General features: G+C 38.7%; 1 protein-coding gene and 1 pseudogene across 1 annotated transcript in view; one reads left to right on the top strand and one right to left on the bottom strand.

The window, feature by feature from the left end:
* Positions 1-17,954, bottom strand: part of RAD50 (RAD50 double strand break repair protein) — an 80,511-nt gene that overhangs the window by 59,386 nt on the left and 3,171 nt on the right. Inside the window, exon 3 of the mRNA XM_007519924.3 lies at positions 6,004-6,155. Within this exon, the coding sequence (XP_007519986.1) occupies positions 6,004-6,155 (152 nt within the window). The remainder of the gene's footprint in view (positions 1-6,003; positions 6,156-17,954) is intronic.
* On the top strand, positions 14,732-16,117 carry LOC132536881 (nuclear pore complex protein Nup54-like; annotated as a pseudogene).

Below are 17,954 nucleotides of genomic sequence, written 5' to 3'. Positions count from 1 at the left end.
GATCAGAAAACACAACCCTACAATATGTTGTCTGCAGGAAACCCACCTAAATTAACAAGATAAAAACAGATTAAAGGTGAAAGGATGGAAAAGTATCATACAAACCAATGACCCACAAAAAAAGGGCAGGAACAGCTACTCTCATATCTGACACGATAAACTTTAAAATAAATAAAATTTAAAAAGTAGAATGAAACTTAAACCACTATATTTCACCAAACACTAAAGTAAATTCCAAGTGGATCAAGGACCTGGATGTTAGACCAGAAACTATGAGATACCCAGAGAAAAATATTGACAGAACTCTTTCCCACATAAATTTTAAGGACTTCTTCAATGAAACAAATCCAATTACAAGGGAGACTAAGGTAAGTATAAACCTATGGGACTACATCTAATTAAAAATCTGCACGGGGGTCGGGCAGTTGCACAGTAGGTTAAGAGCACATGGCGCAAAGCGCAAGAACCAGCGGAAGGATCCCAGTTCGAGCCCCTGGCTCCCCACCTGCAGGGGAGTCACTTCACAGGCAGTGAAGCAGGTCTGTAGTTGTCTGTCTTTCTCTCCCCCTCTCTGTCATTCCCTCCTTTCTCCATTTCTCTCTGTCCTACCCAACAAGGAATGACATTAACAATAATAATCACAACAAGGCTATAACAACAAGGGCAACAAAAGGGGGGGAAATGGCCTCCAGGAGCAGTGGATTCATGGTGCAGGCACTGAGACCCAGCAATAACCCTGGAGACAAAAAGAAAAAAAAAAAAAGCTTCTGCACAGCAAAAATGAAACCAATACCCAAACAAAGAGATCCCTCACAGAATGGGAGAAGATCTTTACATGCCATACATCAGACAAGAATTTAATAACCAAATTATATAAAGAGCTTGCCAAAATCAACAAGAGAACAAATGACCCCATCCAAAAATGGGGAGAGGAAATGGACAAAATATTCACTATAGAAGAGATCCAAAAGGCCAAGAAACACATGTTCTAAGTCTTTGTTTGTCAGAGAAATGCAAATAAAGATTAACAATGAGATACCACTTCACTCCTGTGAGAATGTTATATATCAGAAAAGGTAGCAGCAACAAATGCGAGAGAGGTTGTGGGGACAAATGAACTCTCCTGCACTGCTGGTGGGTATGTCAACCAACCCCTGTGGAAAGCAGTCTGGAAAACTCTCAGAAGGCTAGAAATGGACCTACCCCTGATCCTGCAATTCCTCTCTTGGGGATATATCCTAAGGAACCCAACACACCCATCCAAAAAGATTTGTGTATATTTATGCTCATAACAGCACAATTTATAATAGCCAAAACATGGAAGCAACATGGTGTCCAACAACAGATGAGTGGCCATTTTCAGTCCATCTTGAATGGAGCTTGAAGAAATCATGTTAAGTGAAATAAATCAGAAACAGAAGGATGAATATAGGATGATCTCACTCACAGGCAGAAGTTGAAAAGCAAGATCAGAAGAGAAAACAGAGGTAGAACCTGAACTGGAGTTGGTGTACTGCACCAAAGTAAAAGACTTGGGGGTGGGGGAGGAAGAAGTACAGGTCCTGGAAAAGGATGAGAGGACCTAGTGGGGGTTGTATTGTTATGTGGAAAACTGAGAAATGTTATTCATGTACCAACTATTGTATTCACTGTCAAATGTAAAACATTAATCCCCCAATAAAGGAAAAAAAATTTTTAATGTACAAAATGGACATTTTAAAAATGTTCACATTTAAAGAATGTACACTGCAGCAACCTAAGTGTTCATCAATGAATGGATCAAGAAAATGTTGAAGGGGGCCAGGCAATGGTGCCCTCAGTTGAACACATATGTTAGCATGTATTAAGGACAGGGTTCAAGCCCCCAGTCTCCACCTGCAGGGAGGATATTTCATAAGCAGTAAAGCAATGTTGCAGGTGTCCTCTTCCCCCGTCAATTTCTCTATCCTACCAAATACAATAAAGAAAATTGTTTTAAAAAATTGTTTGGGGAGTCTGGCAGTAGTGCAGCAGGTAAAGCACACATGGCACAAAGCGCAAGGACCAGCATAAGGATCTCAGTTCCGAGCTCCTGGCTCCCCACCTGCAGGGAAGTCGCTTCACAGGAGGTGAAGCAGGTCTGCAAGTCTATCTTTCTCTCCCCCTGTCTTCCCCTCCTCTCTCCATTTCTCTCTGTCCTATCCAACAATGATGACATCAATAACAGCAATAAAGAGAAAATAAATAAATTAAATTAAAAAAAAGAAAAAAAATTGTACATACACACAGTATAATTTAGCCATAAAAAGCAAATATTGCCATTTGCAATCATAAGAATAGACTTTGAGATCATCAAACTAAGTGAAACAAGACAGAGAAAGACATCTTGGATAATTTCACTAATATGTAGAATCTGATAGAACAAACAAAGCCATCTAAATTCAGACTAAGGGCAGGGCAAATAGCAATAAGTGTGTAAAATGGACTAAAATAATCAAAAGGTACAAACTTCCAGTTATAAAATAAGTAATGGGGATGTGAGGTACACTGTGGTGACTATAGTTAATAAAACTATATCATGTACTTCAAAGATGCAGATGGTAAAACAATTTTTAATGCAGAATGGGACTTAGCCTAAGGTTTTATGCATGTACAGTACACAATACTGCTCAGCATCTCCCAGCATAAAATTTTTATTTTATTTATTTAGGAGTGAGAGAGAGGGAATGGGAAAGACTGAACACTGCTCTGCCCTCCATGGAACTCTTACTTGTTTTGTCTTTGTTGTGAACCCAAAAGGAGTTTGGGACTATTAGCATATAAATGATGTCAGCCTGAGGCAGGACACACAGAAAAGGGAAGGTATAAAGTAAAGGACTTTGAGCAGGTCACTCTTTTGGCTGCTGCTTCTTCCCCTGATCAGAGGCATCTAGGCAGAGGAGCCCCAGGTATCCGCAATGGCTACTTCTCCTGGGAACTGAACACATATGACTCTGCTAGCTGGTAAACTTTTAGACTTTTGATAACTATACTCAGACTTTATAGACCTAGCATACTCTCAACCCTTAATGGTAAATGCTTACTTTGCCTTTTACCTGTTTCACCCTAATAAACCTTGTATTGTTTAAACCCGTTCCCGGCTCCTTTTTAAGTTAAATGCCAGGGACAGAGCAAAGGGTTTCACAGAGGCAAAGTATGTGTCTACGATTGAGTTTACCCAACTCTTAAGAAAGTAAATCCATGTCCAATTTCTGACATTGCATGTACAAGAGTGATGCTCTGGTTCTTTCTCTTATGTGTCACTTATGACTCAGTAAAAAAATAATTAAATGCTGAGGGGTTGAGGGCTTCAGAAGGAGAATGTAGAAAGAACCTATATTCACCTGCTCCAACAGAAAGAACAAATCTACAACTGGATTAATCTATTCAGAAGCAGAATTAAAATCTGGACAAATACTGTTTCTACTGTGAGGGTTAAAAAAGCACAGCAGCCAGGGAGATGGCTAAGTGAGGACAGCAAAAGACTTTCAGATGTGAAACTCCTGGTGTCGCTGTCGGCCCGCAACAATGACACGGACACCAGAGTCTTCTTCCTTAATTCCCTTTATTTCCTTCTTATGGCCACCTTAAGTACCTTTCACTGTTACATAGTCAGCCAATGGGCATTAAGCAAGCATACAGCATTCATAGATCATGCAGCCTTCTACCAATCATAAAACAGTTCACGTGTACAGCACGCAGTCTGTGAAGTTGGATCGTCCAACTTCCGCAAAGTTGTTTACCACTTTACTGGTTTAGCCACCACGTGGCCGGTGCCATCTTAGGGGCGTGATGTGCAGTGTCATTATGGCTCCCGACACCTGGTTCACACAGTATATGTGACAGCACAGTAGTGCTTTGGCTTATCTTATACTATCTCTTTCCATCAGTCTCTCTCATAAATAAATAAATATCTATAATTATAAAAAAAGGTAGCATGTAGATGGATAGATGAGAAAGAAATATATGCTCTCACCAAAGAATAAACCATATCCCAATATACAGTTGTCAGTGTGAAGCCATGTACCTGAAACTTACAGTGTTACATACCATGTTACTTTTATATAAAAAATAAATAAAATCTTGATAGTGAATGAGGTTGTATGTGTAAAAGTAGGGAATATCATGGGCCTCTAAAATAGACATGCTGGCTTTTTTCCACCTTTGAGTCCCTATTTTCACCTGCTCTATTCCTACACTTTGGTTCCTGATTAGTAAACATTTTGCCCCACTTAATACCTTTCAGCCAGCAAGTTGCAGATGCTACTATGATTCTATCCTAACCTCCCTGGCCAGATGACCTAGCCAACAAGTCCCAGTTCTTCACTTCTCCAGAGCTCTATTTTACTAAATAAAGATAGAAATTGGGGGTATGGATCAACCTGCCAACATCCATGTCCAGATGAGAAATGCCGGGCTAGCGTGGAGGTACCTCTTCTTGGGTGCATACTCTCTGGGTTGGAGAGATCGCAACCGGAGCTAGCCTGGGCTGCTACTCACTCAGTGACACGAGAGAGACAACCCAAGGACAGAGTTGGTGGTGGGAAGGCGATTCAATTCTTTATTGATCAGAAAGCCAAGGCTTTTAAGAGTTGGACCTGGAAGCAGCAAGTCAGAAACGGAAATGGCTTGACATGGTTTGGAAAGAGGTGGAGAAAGGCAAAAGAGTTGGGAAAGGTAGGAACTTCCTTAGCAACTGTTGCGAGGGTTTTAACTGGTAGGATTAATAATACCCTGCAGGCAGGGAGGGTCTTGAGGGTAGAAAGAAGATAGACCAAAGGAATGGAATGGGTGGGGATCTTTCAGGCAAAACAATGATTATGTAGATAATAAGGAAGCAGGCCATAGTATCAGGAATGCAGGGTGCTTTGTGAGGCAGGGCGTCTGATAAGACCAGGCAAACCTTGGGGGGCTCTTGTCCCTCCTCGCTCGACCTCTCAGTAGAGAGAGAGACTGACAGGATGGATGTCCCCTCAAGTCAAACCTTGCCAAGCTCAACCACATCCTCACAATTTCCCTACAGAGAAACAATTACATAAGCCAGAACTCCGTTCTGCACCCTAAGAAGAATTTCTCCCATACCCCAAGAGGGGGGAAATGATAGGGGAAAATGACCAAAGGGCTCTGGACCTCAATTCCTGGTGTTTGTCACCAAGAATCTTTGTTTTTTATACCATCACTGAAAGGGATGCAAATCTGGAAAACACCTGAGGAAGTCAGGCGTGGTTTCACTAATCTAAGAGAGAAGGAGGAAAAGGAAGCACACTTGAAAGTAGTAATAGGTAGGTATAGGTATGACTTAGAAAGCAAGTGAAGGCAGGGCTGTAGAAAAAATGGGCAAAAAAAAAAGTATATGGGGTGGGGATAGATAGCATAATGGTTATGCAAACAGACTATCATGCTGAGGCTCCAGAGTCACAGGTTCAATCCCCCACACCACCATAAGCCAGAGCTGATCAGTGGTCTGGTAAAAAATAAAAAGTGTATATATACATACACAAAGAGAGTAAGAGTGAGAGTGAGAGTGAGAGAGAGAGAGACAGAGAGAGAGAGAGAAAGGTAGCTGTAGATATGAAGTCAACCCATATCTGTGACTTTGAGAGAACCACTGCAGTTTCTGCTGGAGGCAGATGGGGACACAGAACTCTGGTGGTAGGAATGGTGTGGAATTATTCCCCTATCATAATTTTGTAAATCACTATTAAGAGAGAAAATGAGGGAGTCAGGCAGGAGTGGCGCAAAGCACAAGGACCAGCGTAAGGATACCAGTTCAAGTCCCTGGCTCCCCACTTGAAAGGGAGTCGCTTCACAAGTGGTGAAGCAGGTCTGCAGGTGTCTGTCTTTCTCTCCCCATCTCTCCATTCTCTCTGTCCCATCCAACAATGATGACAACAATAAAATAATAAGGGCAACAAAAAGGGAAAATGGAAAAAAAAAAAAAAAAAGAGAAAATGAATGAATGTAAAAAATAAAATAAGTACTTACTTTGTTCTAGTAATGACTCCTTCCAGGGTTTTAAATTCTGTCTTTTTGCTTTTCTGAGTACACACCATAGATCTCTGCACAGCCACAAGTTCTCCATTAACATCACGAAATTGCAGACGAATTTGGGCTCTAACATCTGTTTCTTGAGCAACCTTTGAAGGTAAATACAGAAAAATGATGCTATCTTGACAACAGTCAGTGTGGGTCCTAGAAAATTATAAGAAATTATAATTTGGGAGTTGGGCGGTAGCACAGTGGGTTGAGTGCACATGGTGCAAAGTGCAAGGACAGGCATAAGGATCCCAGTTCCATCTATCCTGTCAGTCTCTCTCTCTCTACTGAGAGGTTGAACAAGGAGGAACAAAACCCCTCAAGGTTTGCCTGGTCTTATCAGACGCCCTGCCTCACAAAGCACCCTGCATTCCTGATACTATGGCCTGCTTCCTTATTATCTACATAATCATTGTTTTGCCTGAAAGATCCCCACCCATTCCATTCCTTTGGTCTATCTTCTTTCTACCCTCAAGACCCTCCCTGCCTGCAGGGTATTATTAATCCTACCAGTTAAAACCCTCGCAACAGTTGCTAAGGAAGTTCCTACCTTTCCCAACTCTTTTGCCTTTCTCCACCCCTTTCCAAACCATGTCAAGCCATTTCCGTTTCTGACTTGCTGCTTCCAGGTCCAACTCTTAAAAGCCTTGGCTTTCTGATCAATAAAGAATTGAATCGCCTTCCCACCACCAACTCTGTCCTTGGGTTGTCTCTCTCGTGTCACTGAGTGAGTAGCAGCCCAGGTTAACTCCGGTTGCGATCTCTCCAACCCAGAGTACTCTCCCGGGAAGAGAAACCCCCACAATAGCCTGGCACTCTTACATCTTGTTTTTCTAATATTACTGAAATTGGTTTTGTCAAGATCAACAACAGTCTACACATGCCCAAATCTTCCATTTGCATGAGCTACCAATACAAACTGACAAAGATGGTAACAACTTTCTTTTGACCAGAGTATTGCTCAGCTCTGGCTTACGGTGGCGATTTGGGGGGGGGGGGAATTGAACCTGGGACTTTGGAGCCTCAGGCACTGAATCTTTTCCCATAACCATTATGCTATCTACACCCCGCCCCCAACTCCTTCCTTGTAACTCCTGTATTCCCGTCTTTCAAGAAATCACCATTCCCCTAATTTCCTTTACTTTACTGTTCTTTTACTGTCTTTTGCTGGCCACTGCTCCCTGTTCACATTTCTAAATTTTAATGTGCTTTAGATTCAGCTTTTGGATGTCTGTTCTATATTCACTGTCTATGTAATCTCATCAGGTTTCAAAACTAATTATGACTAATTGTATATCTCAATGATTTTTTTTCTAGCTATCTGCTGGATAGGACTACTTGCTCTCTAAACAATTCTTTGGACAGCCCAATTTTATATATTTAAACCAGAATCTCATCTCCTTTCCCAGAGTTTCTCCATTACAATGACAAACCATTTTTATCGGGGGTCGGTGAGTAGCACAGTGGGTTAAGAACACATGGAATGAAACACAAGGACCTGCATAAGGATCCCGGTTCAAGCCCTGGCTCCCCACCTACATAGGAGTCACTTCACAGGTGGAAGCAGGTCTACAGGTGTCTCTTTTTCTCTCCCCCTCTCTCCATTTCTCTCTGTCCTATCCAACAACAACAACAATAACTACAACAACAATAAAACAAGGCAACAAAAGAGAAAATAAATAATAATTTAAAAGATTTTAATCTAGTTGCTAAAGTAAAAAACCCAAGTTATGTTGGATGTCTCCACTTCTCTCACACACCACTATCCACATTATTAACTGATATGTTGGTTCTCCTTTCTTTCTTCAAAATACAGCATCAATCAAAATATTTCTCTTACCTTTTCTACCATTCTGACCTCGTTAAAAACTGCCAATATGGGCCAAAGAACTAAATACAGTTTTCTAAAAAGAGATACCATGGTCTACAGACATAAAGAATTAAAATTTTTAAAAAAAGAATAAAATGCAAGGATAGAATCGAGAATAGACTCCAGCAGAATCTACTTTTTTCTAATTCTGTGAAGAATTTTCTACCATTCTTCTTGCCATTTTGTTCTTCCTTTAATTTCTTGAATACACTGAGCATGTTCCTATATCCTTAACTGACAGGAAAGTACTTCTTCCAGATACTGAATGACACACTTTTGATTAAATGAGTAAAAGATAGCTCTGGGTCTGTGAGATAGTTTATTGGGAAGGGAATAGCTCTGGTGAAAAACAAGAACTTCAAAAATCAGGGCAAGATAACAAGTCTGGAGATTACAACAATAAAGAGAAGAAGATAGCAGCTTGGATTAGGAAGGAAGTGAAATGGAATGGACAAATTAGGGGCACAGTTTAGAAAAGTAGCTAAGAATTGCTTATGAAAACAGGGCAGATGAAGAAATCAAAATGATATATAGGTTTTAGTACATGCCAGTTGTGGATGACATCATTTATTAAACTGAAGAATTGTGGTACTAACAGGTTTGTGAATGTGAGGGTGCTGGAAGAGACAGGGAGCTAAGAGTTTTGTTTTGAACATGTCAAGAGCTTAACAAAGAAGTTGGAACTATATATACAAACTTAGGCCATCAACAATTAACTAGTACATAAAGTCATGAAAAATAATGGCAAGAGTCCAGCAACAGTAGATAGATTCATTAAAGGAGAAGATGTATGACCAGTTTAAAAAGAAAAAAGTAGTTGGGCGGTAGCACAGTGGTTTAAGCGCAGGTGGCGCAAAGTGCAGGGTCCGGCGTAAAGATCCCGGTTCAAGCCCCCAGCTCCCCACCTTCAGGGGAGTCACTTCACAAGCAGTGAATCAGGTCTGCAGTTGTCTTTCTCCCCCATCTGTCTTCCCCTCCTCTCTCCATTTCTCTCTGTCCTATCCAACAATGATGAGATCAACAATAATAACTCCAACAGCAATAAAAACAAGAGCAACAAAAAGGAAAATAAATAAATGAATATTAAAAAAAGAAAGAAGGGAGTCACGCTGTAGCGCAGCGTTAAGCACAGGTGGCGCAAAGCACAAGGACCGGCAGAAGGATCCTGGTTCGAGCCCCCGGCTCCCCACCTGCAGGGGAGTCACTTCACAGGCAGTGAAGCAGGTCTGCAGGTGTCTATCTTTCTCTCCTCCTCTCTGTTTCCCCTCCTCTCTCCATTTCTCTCTGTCCTATCCAACAACGACGACAACAACAATAATAACTACAACAATAAAACAACAAGGGCAACAAAAGGGAATAAATAAATAAAATAAAATAAAATAAATAAAATAAAATAAAAAAGAAAGAAAAAAGTAGTCCATACAATTATTGTATCATGGAAGTTAAGAGAGTATGTAAAAGTAAAGAAAAAGAAAAAAAAACAAAACATGAAGGTGGAGGTTCGCACCTCCAACAGGGCTTTGTACAAGGTCATTTAAGATGCCAGGCACCTCGTTGACGCTTTTATTATCAGGAGCTACAACATAAAAAGCTGAAGTCCAAAATACTGCATTAAAGGCGTAATATACTAAAGAGTTTTATAATGATTTTTTTGGATTTCTTTATTCATTGAGAGAGAAGAGAGATGATCAGAGCACTCTGCTCAGCTCCAGCATCAGGTGGTGCAAAGAATTTGAACCTGTGACCTCTGGCATACAAATAGCTGCTTAGAAAACAGTAATAGAAGAGACTACAGTAGGCAGGGCTACGGAGCAGCAGCTGTGTTTCTCTCCTTTCTTCTACCTGGTCAACTAAGAATACCAAAGGAGACCACCTGGGACCACAACAAGACAGGACTAAAATGACTTCAGGAAACCACCAAATCACCTGAGTCAATCATTAAGCTAAAAAGCCTACTTATAGTTTAAAAGCCCTCAGGCTTCCATAACCTACAGGGAAGAAAAAGAAAAGAGGCTTTTAAGCCAGTGAGTTCCATCATAGGGATTAAAATAATATTGAAACAACTGTCAATTCCCACAACTATGAACTCTTTAATTACCTTACTTAGGCACAAGTCAATCCAGGCAAGAGGGATCAGCAATTTGAAAAGTACTGAGAGAGGGACCTCAAAACATACTAGATAAAATGGTTAAACCAACAAGAAGAAATATTGGAGAAACTAACCAGGACAAGAGTCCAGCTAAAAGCCCCCCAAAGGTTGAAGCACAAAATAATGAAGTCAACATCCAAACACTAGTTAATGAAATAATCACAGGAGTGAGTAAAGAGTTTAAAAGAATTTTCATCAGAAATGCAGAAACAAAAAATGAGACCCTGGAAGAAAGCACTAATTATCTCAAGGTTATTAAGAGAGCTGAAAGCTGAAATAACTGAGCTAAGAACACAACTAGCTGAACAAGCTAAAACAGTATCAGAACAGGGTAACAAAATAGAACCAGTGGGGATTAAACCAATGCCCTGTAGGCAGGGCAGTGCTTAGGTAACAGTGGTTATGTAAATAGAATACAGTGTTAAGCAGCGGGGATTAAACCAATAAAACAGAAGGGGTTTTAGAAGAATTAGAAGCATACCAACACCCCTCTTATCCTACGGTATTGTTAATGTCTCCTTTTTTAAATAAATAAAAAAAGAAATGTACACCAATAACAATATAAAAAAAAACATTAGTAGCAGACTTCTCCACAAAAACACAACAGGCCAGAAGAGAATGGCCTGATATCTATCAAGTGCTCAACGAGAAAGGCTTTCAACCAAGACTACTATGTCCTGCTACACAGTCGTTCAGACTAGATAGAGGCATCAAAACCTTCTCAGACAGCAACAGTTGAAAGAATCAACTATCACCAAGCCTGCCTTGAAAGAAGTTCTGAAAGGTCTCCTATTATAAACAGTCAGACCACCATAAATAGGCCATATATCAGAACACTCTAAAACTCTACAAGAATCTCATTAAAAAAGCTTCAATCTTTGAGATCAATAAATGTCAATGGCCTGAATTCACCTATTAAAATGAGCAGAGTAGGAAAAACACAACCAAACAATATGCTGTCTACAGGAAACCCACCTAATTCAACAAGACAAACACAGACTCAAAGTGAAAGGATGGAAAACAACCATACAAGCCAATGACCCACAAAAAAGGGCAGTACTGCTATTCTCAAATCTGACATAACAGACTTTAAAAGAAATAAAATTTAAAAAGATAGGAATGGACATTACTTAATGCTCAGTGGATCAGTCAATCAAGAGGACTTAACAAGTATTAACATCTATGCACTCAATGAGAAGCCATCTAAATACATCAAATATCTACTGAAAGAGCTACAGCAATATATTAACAGCAACACAGTCACAGGAGGGGACTTCAACACCCTACTCTCTCAACTTGACAGATCCTCCAGACAGAAAATCAATAAAGATTTGAGGGAGCTAAATGAGGAGATAGATAAAATAGAACTATTGGACATTTTCAGAGTCATTCACCCCAAGAAACTGGAATACACATTCTGCTCAAGTCCCCATGGGGCATTCTCAAGGATAGACCATATGTTAGACCAAAAAGACAGCATCAGGAAATTCAAGAGCATTGAAATCATCCCAAACATCTTCTCAGACCACAATGGAATTAAACCAACACTTAACAATCAATAAAAGATTAATAACAGTCCCAAAATGTGGAAGCTCAACAGTACACAACTTAACAACTACTGGGTCAAAGAGGAAATAAAGGAAGAAATCAAAATGTTGCCAGAGTCCAACGAAAATGAAGACACAAGCTATCAAAATATTTGGGACACAGCTAAGGCAGTACTGAGAGGGAAGTTCATAGTCATACAAGCACACATTAAGAAACAAGAAAAAGCATAAATAAACAACCTGATTGCACATCTTAAAGACCTAGAAAAAGAAGAACAAAGGAACGCTAAAGAAACCAGAAGGACAGAAATCACAAAATATTTGGGACACAGCTAAGGCAGTACTGAGAGGGAAGTTCATAGTCATACAAGCACACATTAAGAAACAAGAAAAAGCATAAATAAACAACCTGATTGCACATCTTAAAGACCTAGAAAAAGAAGAACAAAGGAACGCTAAAGAAACCAGAAGGACAGAAATCACTAAAGTTAGGGAAGAAACACATAACATTGAAAATAAGAAAACCATACAAAAGATCAACGAAAGTAAATGTTGGTTCTTCGAAAGAGTGAATAAAATCGAAAAGCCTTTCGACAAACTGACAAAAAAAAAAGGGAGAAGACCCAAATAAATTGGATCATAAATGAAGGAGGAGATATCACAACAGACACAGCAGAAATTCAACATAACATATGAGGCTTCTATGAACAACTATATGCCACCAAGCTAGAGAACCTGGAAGAAATGGACGATTGCCTAGATACCTACAAACTTACAAAATTAAATAAAGAGGAACTAGATAACATGAACAGGCCCACCACAGCTAATGAAATTGAAACAGTTACCAAAAACCTTCCCAAGAATAAAAGTCTAGGACCAGATGGTTTTACAAATGAATTCTACATAACCTTCAAAGAAGAACTAATGCCTCTACTTTTAAGTCTTCCAGAAGATTGAAGACACTAGAATACTCCCTTCCAGCTTCTACGAAGCCAACATCACTTTAATACCAAAAACAGACAAGGACAAAACCAAAAAAGAAAACTACAGACCTATATCTCTCATGAATATAGATACTAAAATACTGAACAGAAGTTTAGCCAACTGGATATAGCAGTATATTAAAAAGACTGTTCATCATGACCAAGTGGGGTTTATCCCAGGCATGCAAGGTTGGTTTAATATACATAAATCAATCAACATGATACACCACATCAATAAAAGAAGACCAAAAACAGACGGTCATATCAATAGATGCAGAGAAAGCCTTTGACAAAATACAACATCCCTTCATCATTAAAACACTACAAAAAATGGGAATAGATGTAAAATTCCTCAAGATAGTGGAGTCTATATATAGCAAACCTACAGCCAACATCATACTCAATGGTAAAAAACTGGAAGCATTTCCCCTCAGGTCAGGTACTAGACAGGGCTGCCTATTATCACCATTAGTATTCAACATAGTGTTGAAGTTCTTGTCATAGCAATCAGGCAGGAGCAAGGAATTAAAGGGATACAGATTGGAAGAGAAGAAGTCAAACTCTTCCTATTTGCAGATGACATGATAGTATACATAGAACAGCCTAAGGAATCCAGCAAGAAGCTTTTGGAAATCATCAGGCAATACATTAAGGTGTCAGGCTACAAAACTAACATTCAAAAGTCAGTGGCATTCCTCTATGCAAACAAAAGTTAGAAGAGCATGAAATTGAGAAATCAATTTCTTTTACTATAGAAACAAAAACAACAAAATATCTAGGAATAAACCTAACCAAACAAGTGAAAGACTTGTATAATGAAAATTATGAGTCACTACTCAAGGAAATTGAAAAAGACACAAAGAAGTGGAAAGATAGTCCATGTTCATGGGTTGGAAGAATTAACATCATCAAAATGAAACTACTACCCAGAGCCATATACAAATTTAATGCTATCCCCATCCGAACCACATTTTTTAGAATAGAACAAATGTTACAAATGTTTGTCTGGCACCAGAAAAGATCTAGAATTGCCAAAACAATCTTAAGACAGAACAGAACTAGAGGCATCACACTCCCAGATCTCAAATTGTATTATAGGGCCGTGTCATCAAAACTGCTTGGTACTGGAACATGAATAGACACACTGACCAGTGAACAGAACTGAGACCCCGGAAGTAAGCCCCCACATATATGGACATCTAATCTTTGACAAAGATGCCCAGACTATTAAATAGGGAAAGCAGAGTCTCTTCAACAAATGGTGTTGCAAACAATGGGTTGAAACATGCAGAAGAATGAAACTGAACCACTATATTTCACCAAATACAAAAGTAAATTCCACATGGGTCAAGGACTTGGACAGAAACTATCAGATACTTAGAGGAAAATATTGGCAGAACTCTTTTCCGCATAAATTTTAAAGACACCTTTAATGAAACGAATCCAATTACAAAGAAGACTAAGTCAAGCATAAACCTATGGGACTACATAAAATGAAAAAACTTCTGTACAGTTAACAAAAAAAAACACTTCCTAAACCAAGAGACCCCTCAAAGAATGGGAGAAGATCTTTACATGCCATACATCAGACAAGAGGCCAGATTATAAAAAGAGCGTGCCAATCTCAACAAGAAAACAACCCCACCTAAAATTGGAGGGAGAACATGGACATAATATTCACTACAGAAGAGATCCAAAAGGCCAAGAAACACATAAAAAAAAAAATGCTCCAAGTCTTTGATTGTCAGAGAAATGCAAATAAAGACAGCAATGAGATACCACTTCACTCCTGTGAGACTGTCATACAACAGAAAAGGTAAAAGTAGCAAATGCTGGAGACGTTGTGGGGTCAAAGGAATCTTCCTGCACTGCTGGTGGGAATGTAAATTGGTCCAACTTCTGTGGAGAACAGTCTGGAAAACTCTCAGAAGGCTAGAAATGGACCTACCCTATGATCCTGCAATTCCTCTCCTGGGGATATATCCTAAGAAACTCAACATACCCATGCAAAATGATCTGTGTACACATATGTTCTTAGCAGCACAATTTGTAATAGTCAAAACCTGGAAGCAGCCCAGGTGTCCAACAACAGATGAGTGGCTGAGCAAGTTGTGGTATATATACACACAATGGAATACTACTCGGCTGTAAAAAATGGTGACTTCACCGTTTTCAGCCGATCTTGGATGGACCTTGAAAAATTCATGTTAAGTGAAATAAGTTAGAAACAGAAGGATGAATATGGGATGATCTCACTCTCAGGCCGAAGTTGAAAAACAAGATCAGAAGAGAAAACACAAGTAGAACCTGAACTGGAATTGGCGTATTGCACCAAAGTAAAAGACTCGGGGGGGGGGGGGGCAGCGAACAATACTGGTCCAAGAAGGATGACAGAGGACCTAGTGGGGGTTGTATTGTTATATGGAAAACTGAGAAATGTTATGAATGTACAAACTATTGTATTTACTGTTGAATGTAAAACATTAATTCTCCACTAAAGAAATTAAAAAAAAAAAAAGAGAGAGAAAGACAGATGATTAACTTACTATATCAAATCTTCTGAGAAGTTCTTAACATTGGTCATTCAATGGAGCACACTGAGCATTGCAGGAGTGCCACCCACGGTCCTGTGACATGCAGTTAAAACTTTTGGGATCCCTCCTCTGAAATACCAGGCACCACAGTAATCCTGGGTCTGGGGGATTTGGCATATCTATGACAGCATAGTGCTTTTCTGCTCCAACTAGCATGGGCACCAAGGGACTCTACAGTGCTACTCAGCACAAAGGTTTTTTGAACTACTACTGTTTTAAGTGTTGGTTTGGAAACTGGAGTGCGATTTGGAGCATTTAATATACAGCAGCAATAGCAACAAACTAGCAAGAGATTATAGTTGTATGGCCAATAATAAAGATGAAGACGGGCTTATGGCTTTAGTTTTCAACAACAAAAACCAAACAGATAATTGAAGCCATCAACAGCAGTTGGAAAAAAAAAAAAAAATCACAAACCAGACCCTCACTGTAAATGTAAAAGATACTAAAATATTTTCAAATGATCAAAATGTAATTTATGTTTTATTCTCCAAATGGTACTTCAAGAAGAGTTCCAACTACAACACTATATGCCCATTTTGAACGAAACAGTATAAAAACACAGTTGCAGCAACTTGATGTTACCCTTTCTATGACCAGAACAGAACTTTGCACAGATCAAACAACTTTTACAGAAACTTCCTGCTGATTTTGATCCAATTATCTGGGAATAAGTCAATGTGGATAACCATAATTCTGTAAAGTTAATTCCTGAGCGAATGGTGAGTTAGTTTTAGAGAACTGTTTTGGAGACAGGAAGTTCAAAGTCACATAACCATCAGACCAGATTAGAGATTCTATCTAAAGATATTAGTGAATTACAGGAGACTAAAATTATAACTCTTGCCAAAACTGCACAATTCAAGAGGAAACACATGGATTTCCTTCCACAGTATTTCCACTGGCTTATAATATTGTAAGGTTACAGTGTATAATTCCAAACCACACCTACCACCAGAGGTCTGTCTTCATCTTCCCACCTTCCAAAGTTAACCACCAGTTTCTCTCAAAGTTTTAGAACGTGTTTGCTTCTGTTTCCTATTCATGTGTTTCAGTAGATTCCATCTGTTAGCTGTCTTTCACCTATTCACTTATTTCACTAAGCATAAAAACTTCCAGTTCCCAGAGGGTTAAAGAATAGGAAAGCTATCAGAGGAAGGGATGGGATAAGGAGTTCTAGTGGTCGGAATTGTGTGGAGTTGTATCCCCCTTATACTATGTTTTCTGTCATTGTTTCCTTTTTATAAATAAAAATTAAAAACTAAAAAAACTTCCAGTACCATCCAATTTGTCCCAGAGAGCATATTATCACTTTTTTTTTTTTATTGCAGAATAGTATTCTATTGAGTAAATGTCCCAAGACTTCTTTGGCCAGTCATCTGTTGGTGAATATTTAGGCTGCTTCCACTCTTTAGCTATTGTAAATAATGCAGCTATGAACACAGGGATGAACATGTCTTTTTGAATTAGTGTTTTGCGTGTCCACTGGATAAATGCCTAAGATTGGTACTGCTGGGCCATAAGATAATTCCATTTTTATTTGTTTAAAGACTGTCCATACAGTCTTCCAAAAGGGCTGCCTGGCTTGGTTTTTGAGGTCACTAACAAATTGTCCTTCAAATCTGAAATAGCATAGGCACTTCAATATTCAAAGATAGTCTTTGAAAGATTTATATCTAAAAATCTGTATTTTTTAAAAAAGTACATCATCACCAAAAATATGTGATTTTAATTAGCAATGTTATAATCATTGTACATTAACTATTCTCTATTGATCTTGTATTCTGCTTTCTATAGGAAATAAACATGAAAACTCTGCTTTGCACACAATAATAAACTATATAACTACTGGCAAATAAAAAGAAAATTACCAACATGGAGATTGCTGTACCTTATAAGGGCAATTTTAATTGGGAGGGGGGATATGTAAAGTGATGAAATGAATACAATGAGTATATACAAATCTTGTGGATTTTGCTGCAAACTGTAACAGAAAAGACATAGTAGCCAAAGGATAATTTGGAGCAAAGGGAGAAGTTTTGTTCAGTTTATAAGCTAATGAGAATGATCTGATAAAGAGAGAAAAGGAACAAGTGAAAGGAAAATGCTTGGGCCAGGGAGATATAACACACAAGAGGTCCCCAGCTCAATCTCTGGCACCACCAATAGTTAGAGCTAAGTATGGTTCAAGTGCAAAAATGGGAAAATGCTTGAAATGACAAACAAAATTGATCAGATCCAATTTCAAAAGAGTTCACTGGCCTTTAGGCAAAACAATTTACCCTGAATAAAAGAGAGAAAACAGTTATGCAAGGTAATGGTTGGGCTTTCTGGTGGGAATATGAGTGACTTTTCATCTTATTTTTCTTACTTTCTCAATTAAGTATACAGTAAGGTTACCAACAGGAGTGTGACAGAACAGAAGTAAAATGTCATTACAGAAAGAACTTAGTAGATATACTGAATATGACTGTTTCCAAGAGAAAAATTAAAACATATTCATAACTAAACTTATCTTAAATCATATAAAACAAGAAAACATAAATAGCATCAGTAAAAGTTAAATAAGCCAGACTGTAAACTCAATGGAATACTATTTAGCAATTAAAAATAACAAAGTACAAGTACATCTCTATTAACATATTTATCACTAAATGTGATTTATAAGTAGACTAGTAAAATTCTACTGATGTGTTAAAAACATGTGAATATATTTTAAATATATACAACCATCCTGAAACATGGAAGGGGCTAGGT

The sequence above is a fragment of the Erinaceus europaeus genome, chromosome 2 (assembly GCF_950295315.1).
Source record: "Erinaceus europaeus chromosome 2, mEriEur2.1, whole genome shotgun sequence".
NCBI classification, from domain to species: Eukaryota; Metazoa; Chordata; class Mammalia; order Eulipotyphla; family Erinaceidae; genus Erinaceus; species Erinaceus europaeus.
This window is presented reverse-complemented; position numbering and strand designations above follow the sequence as displayed.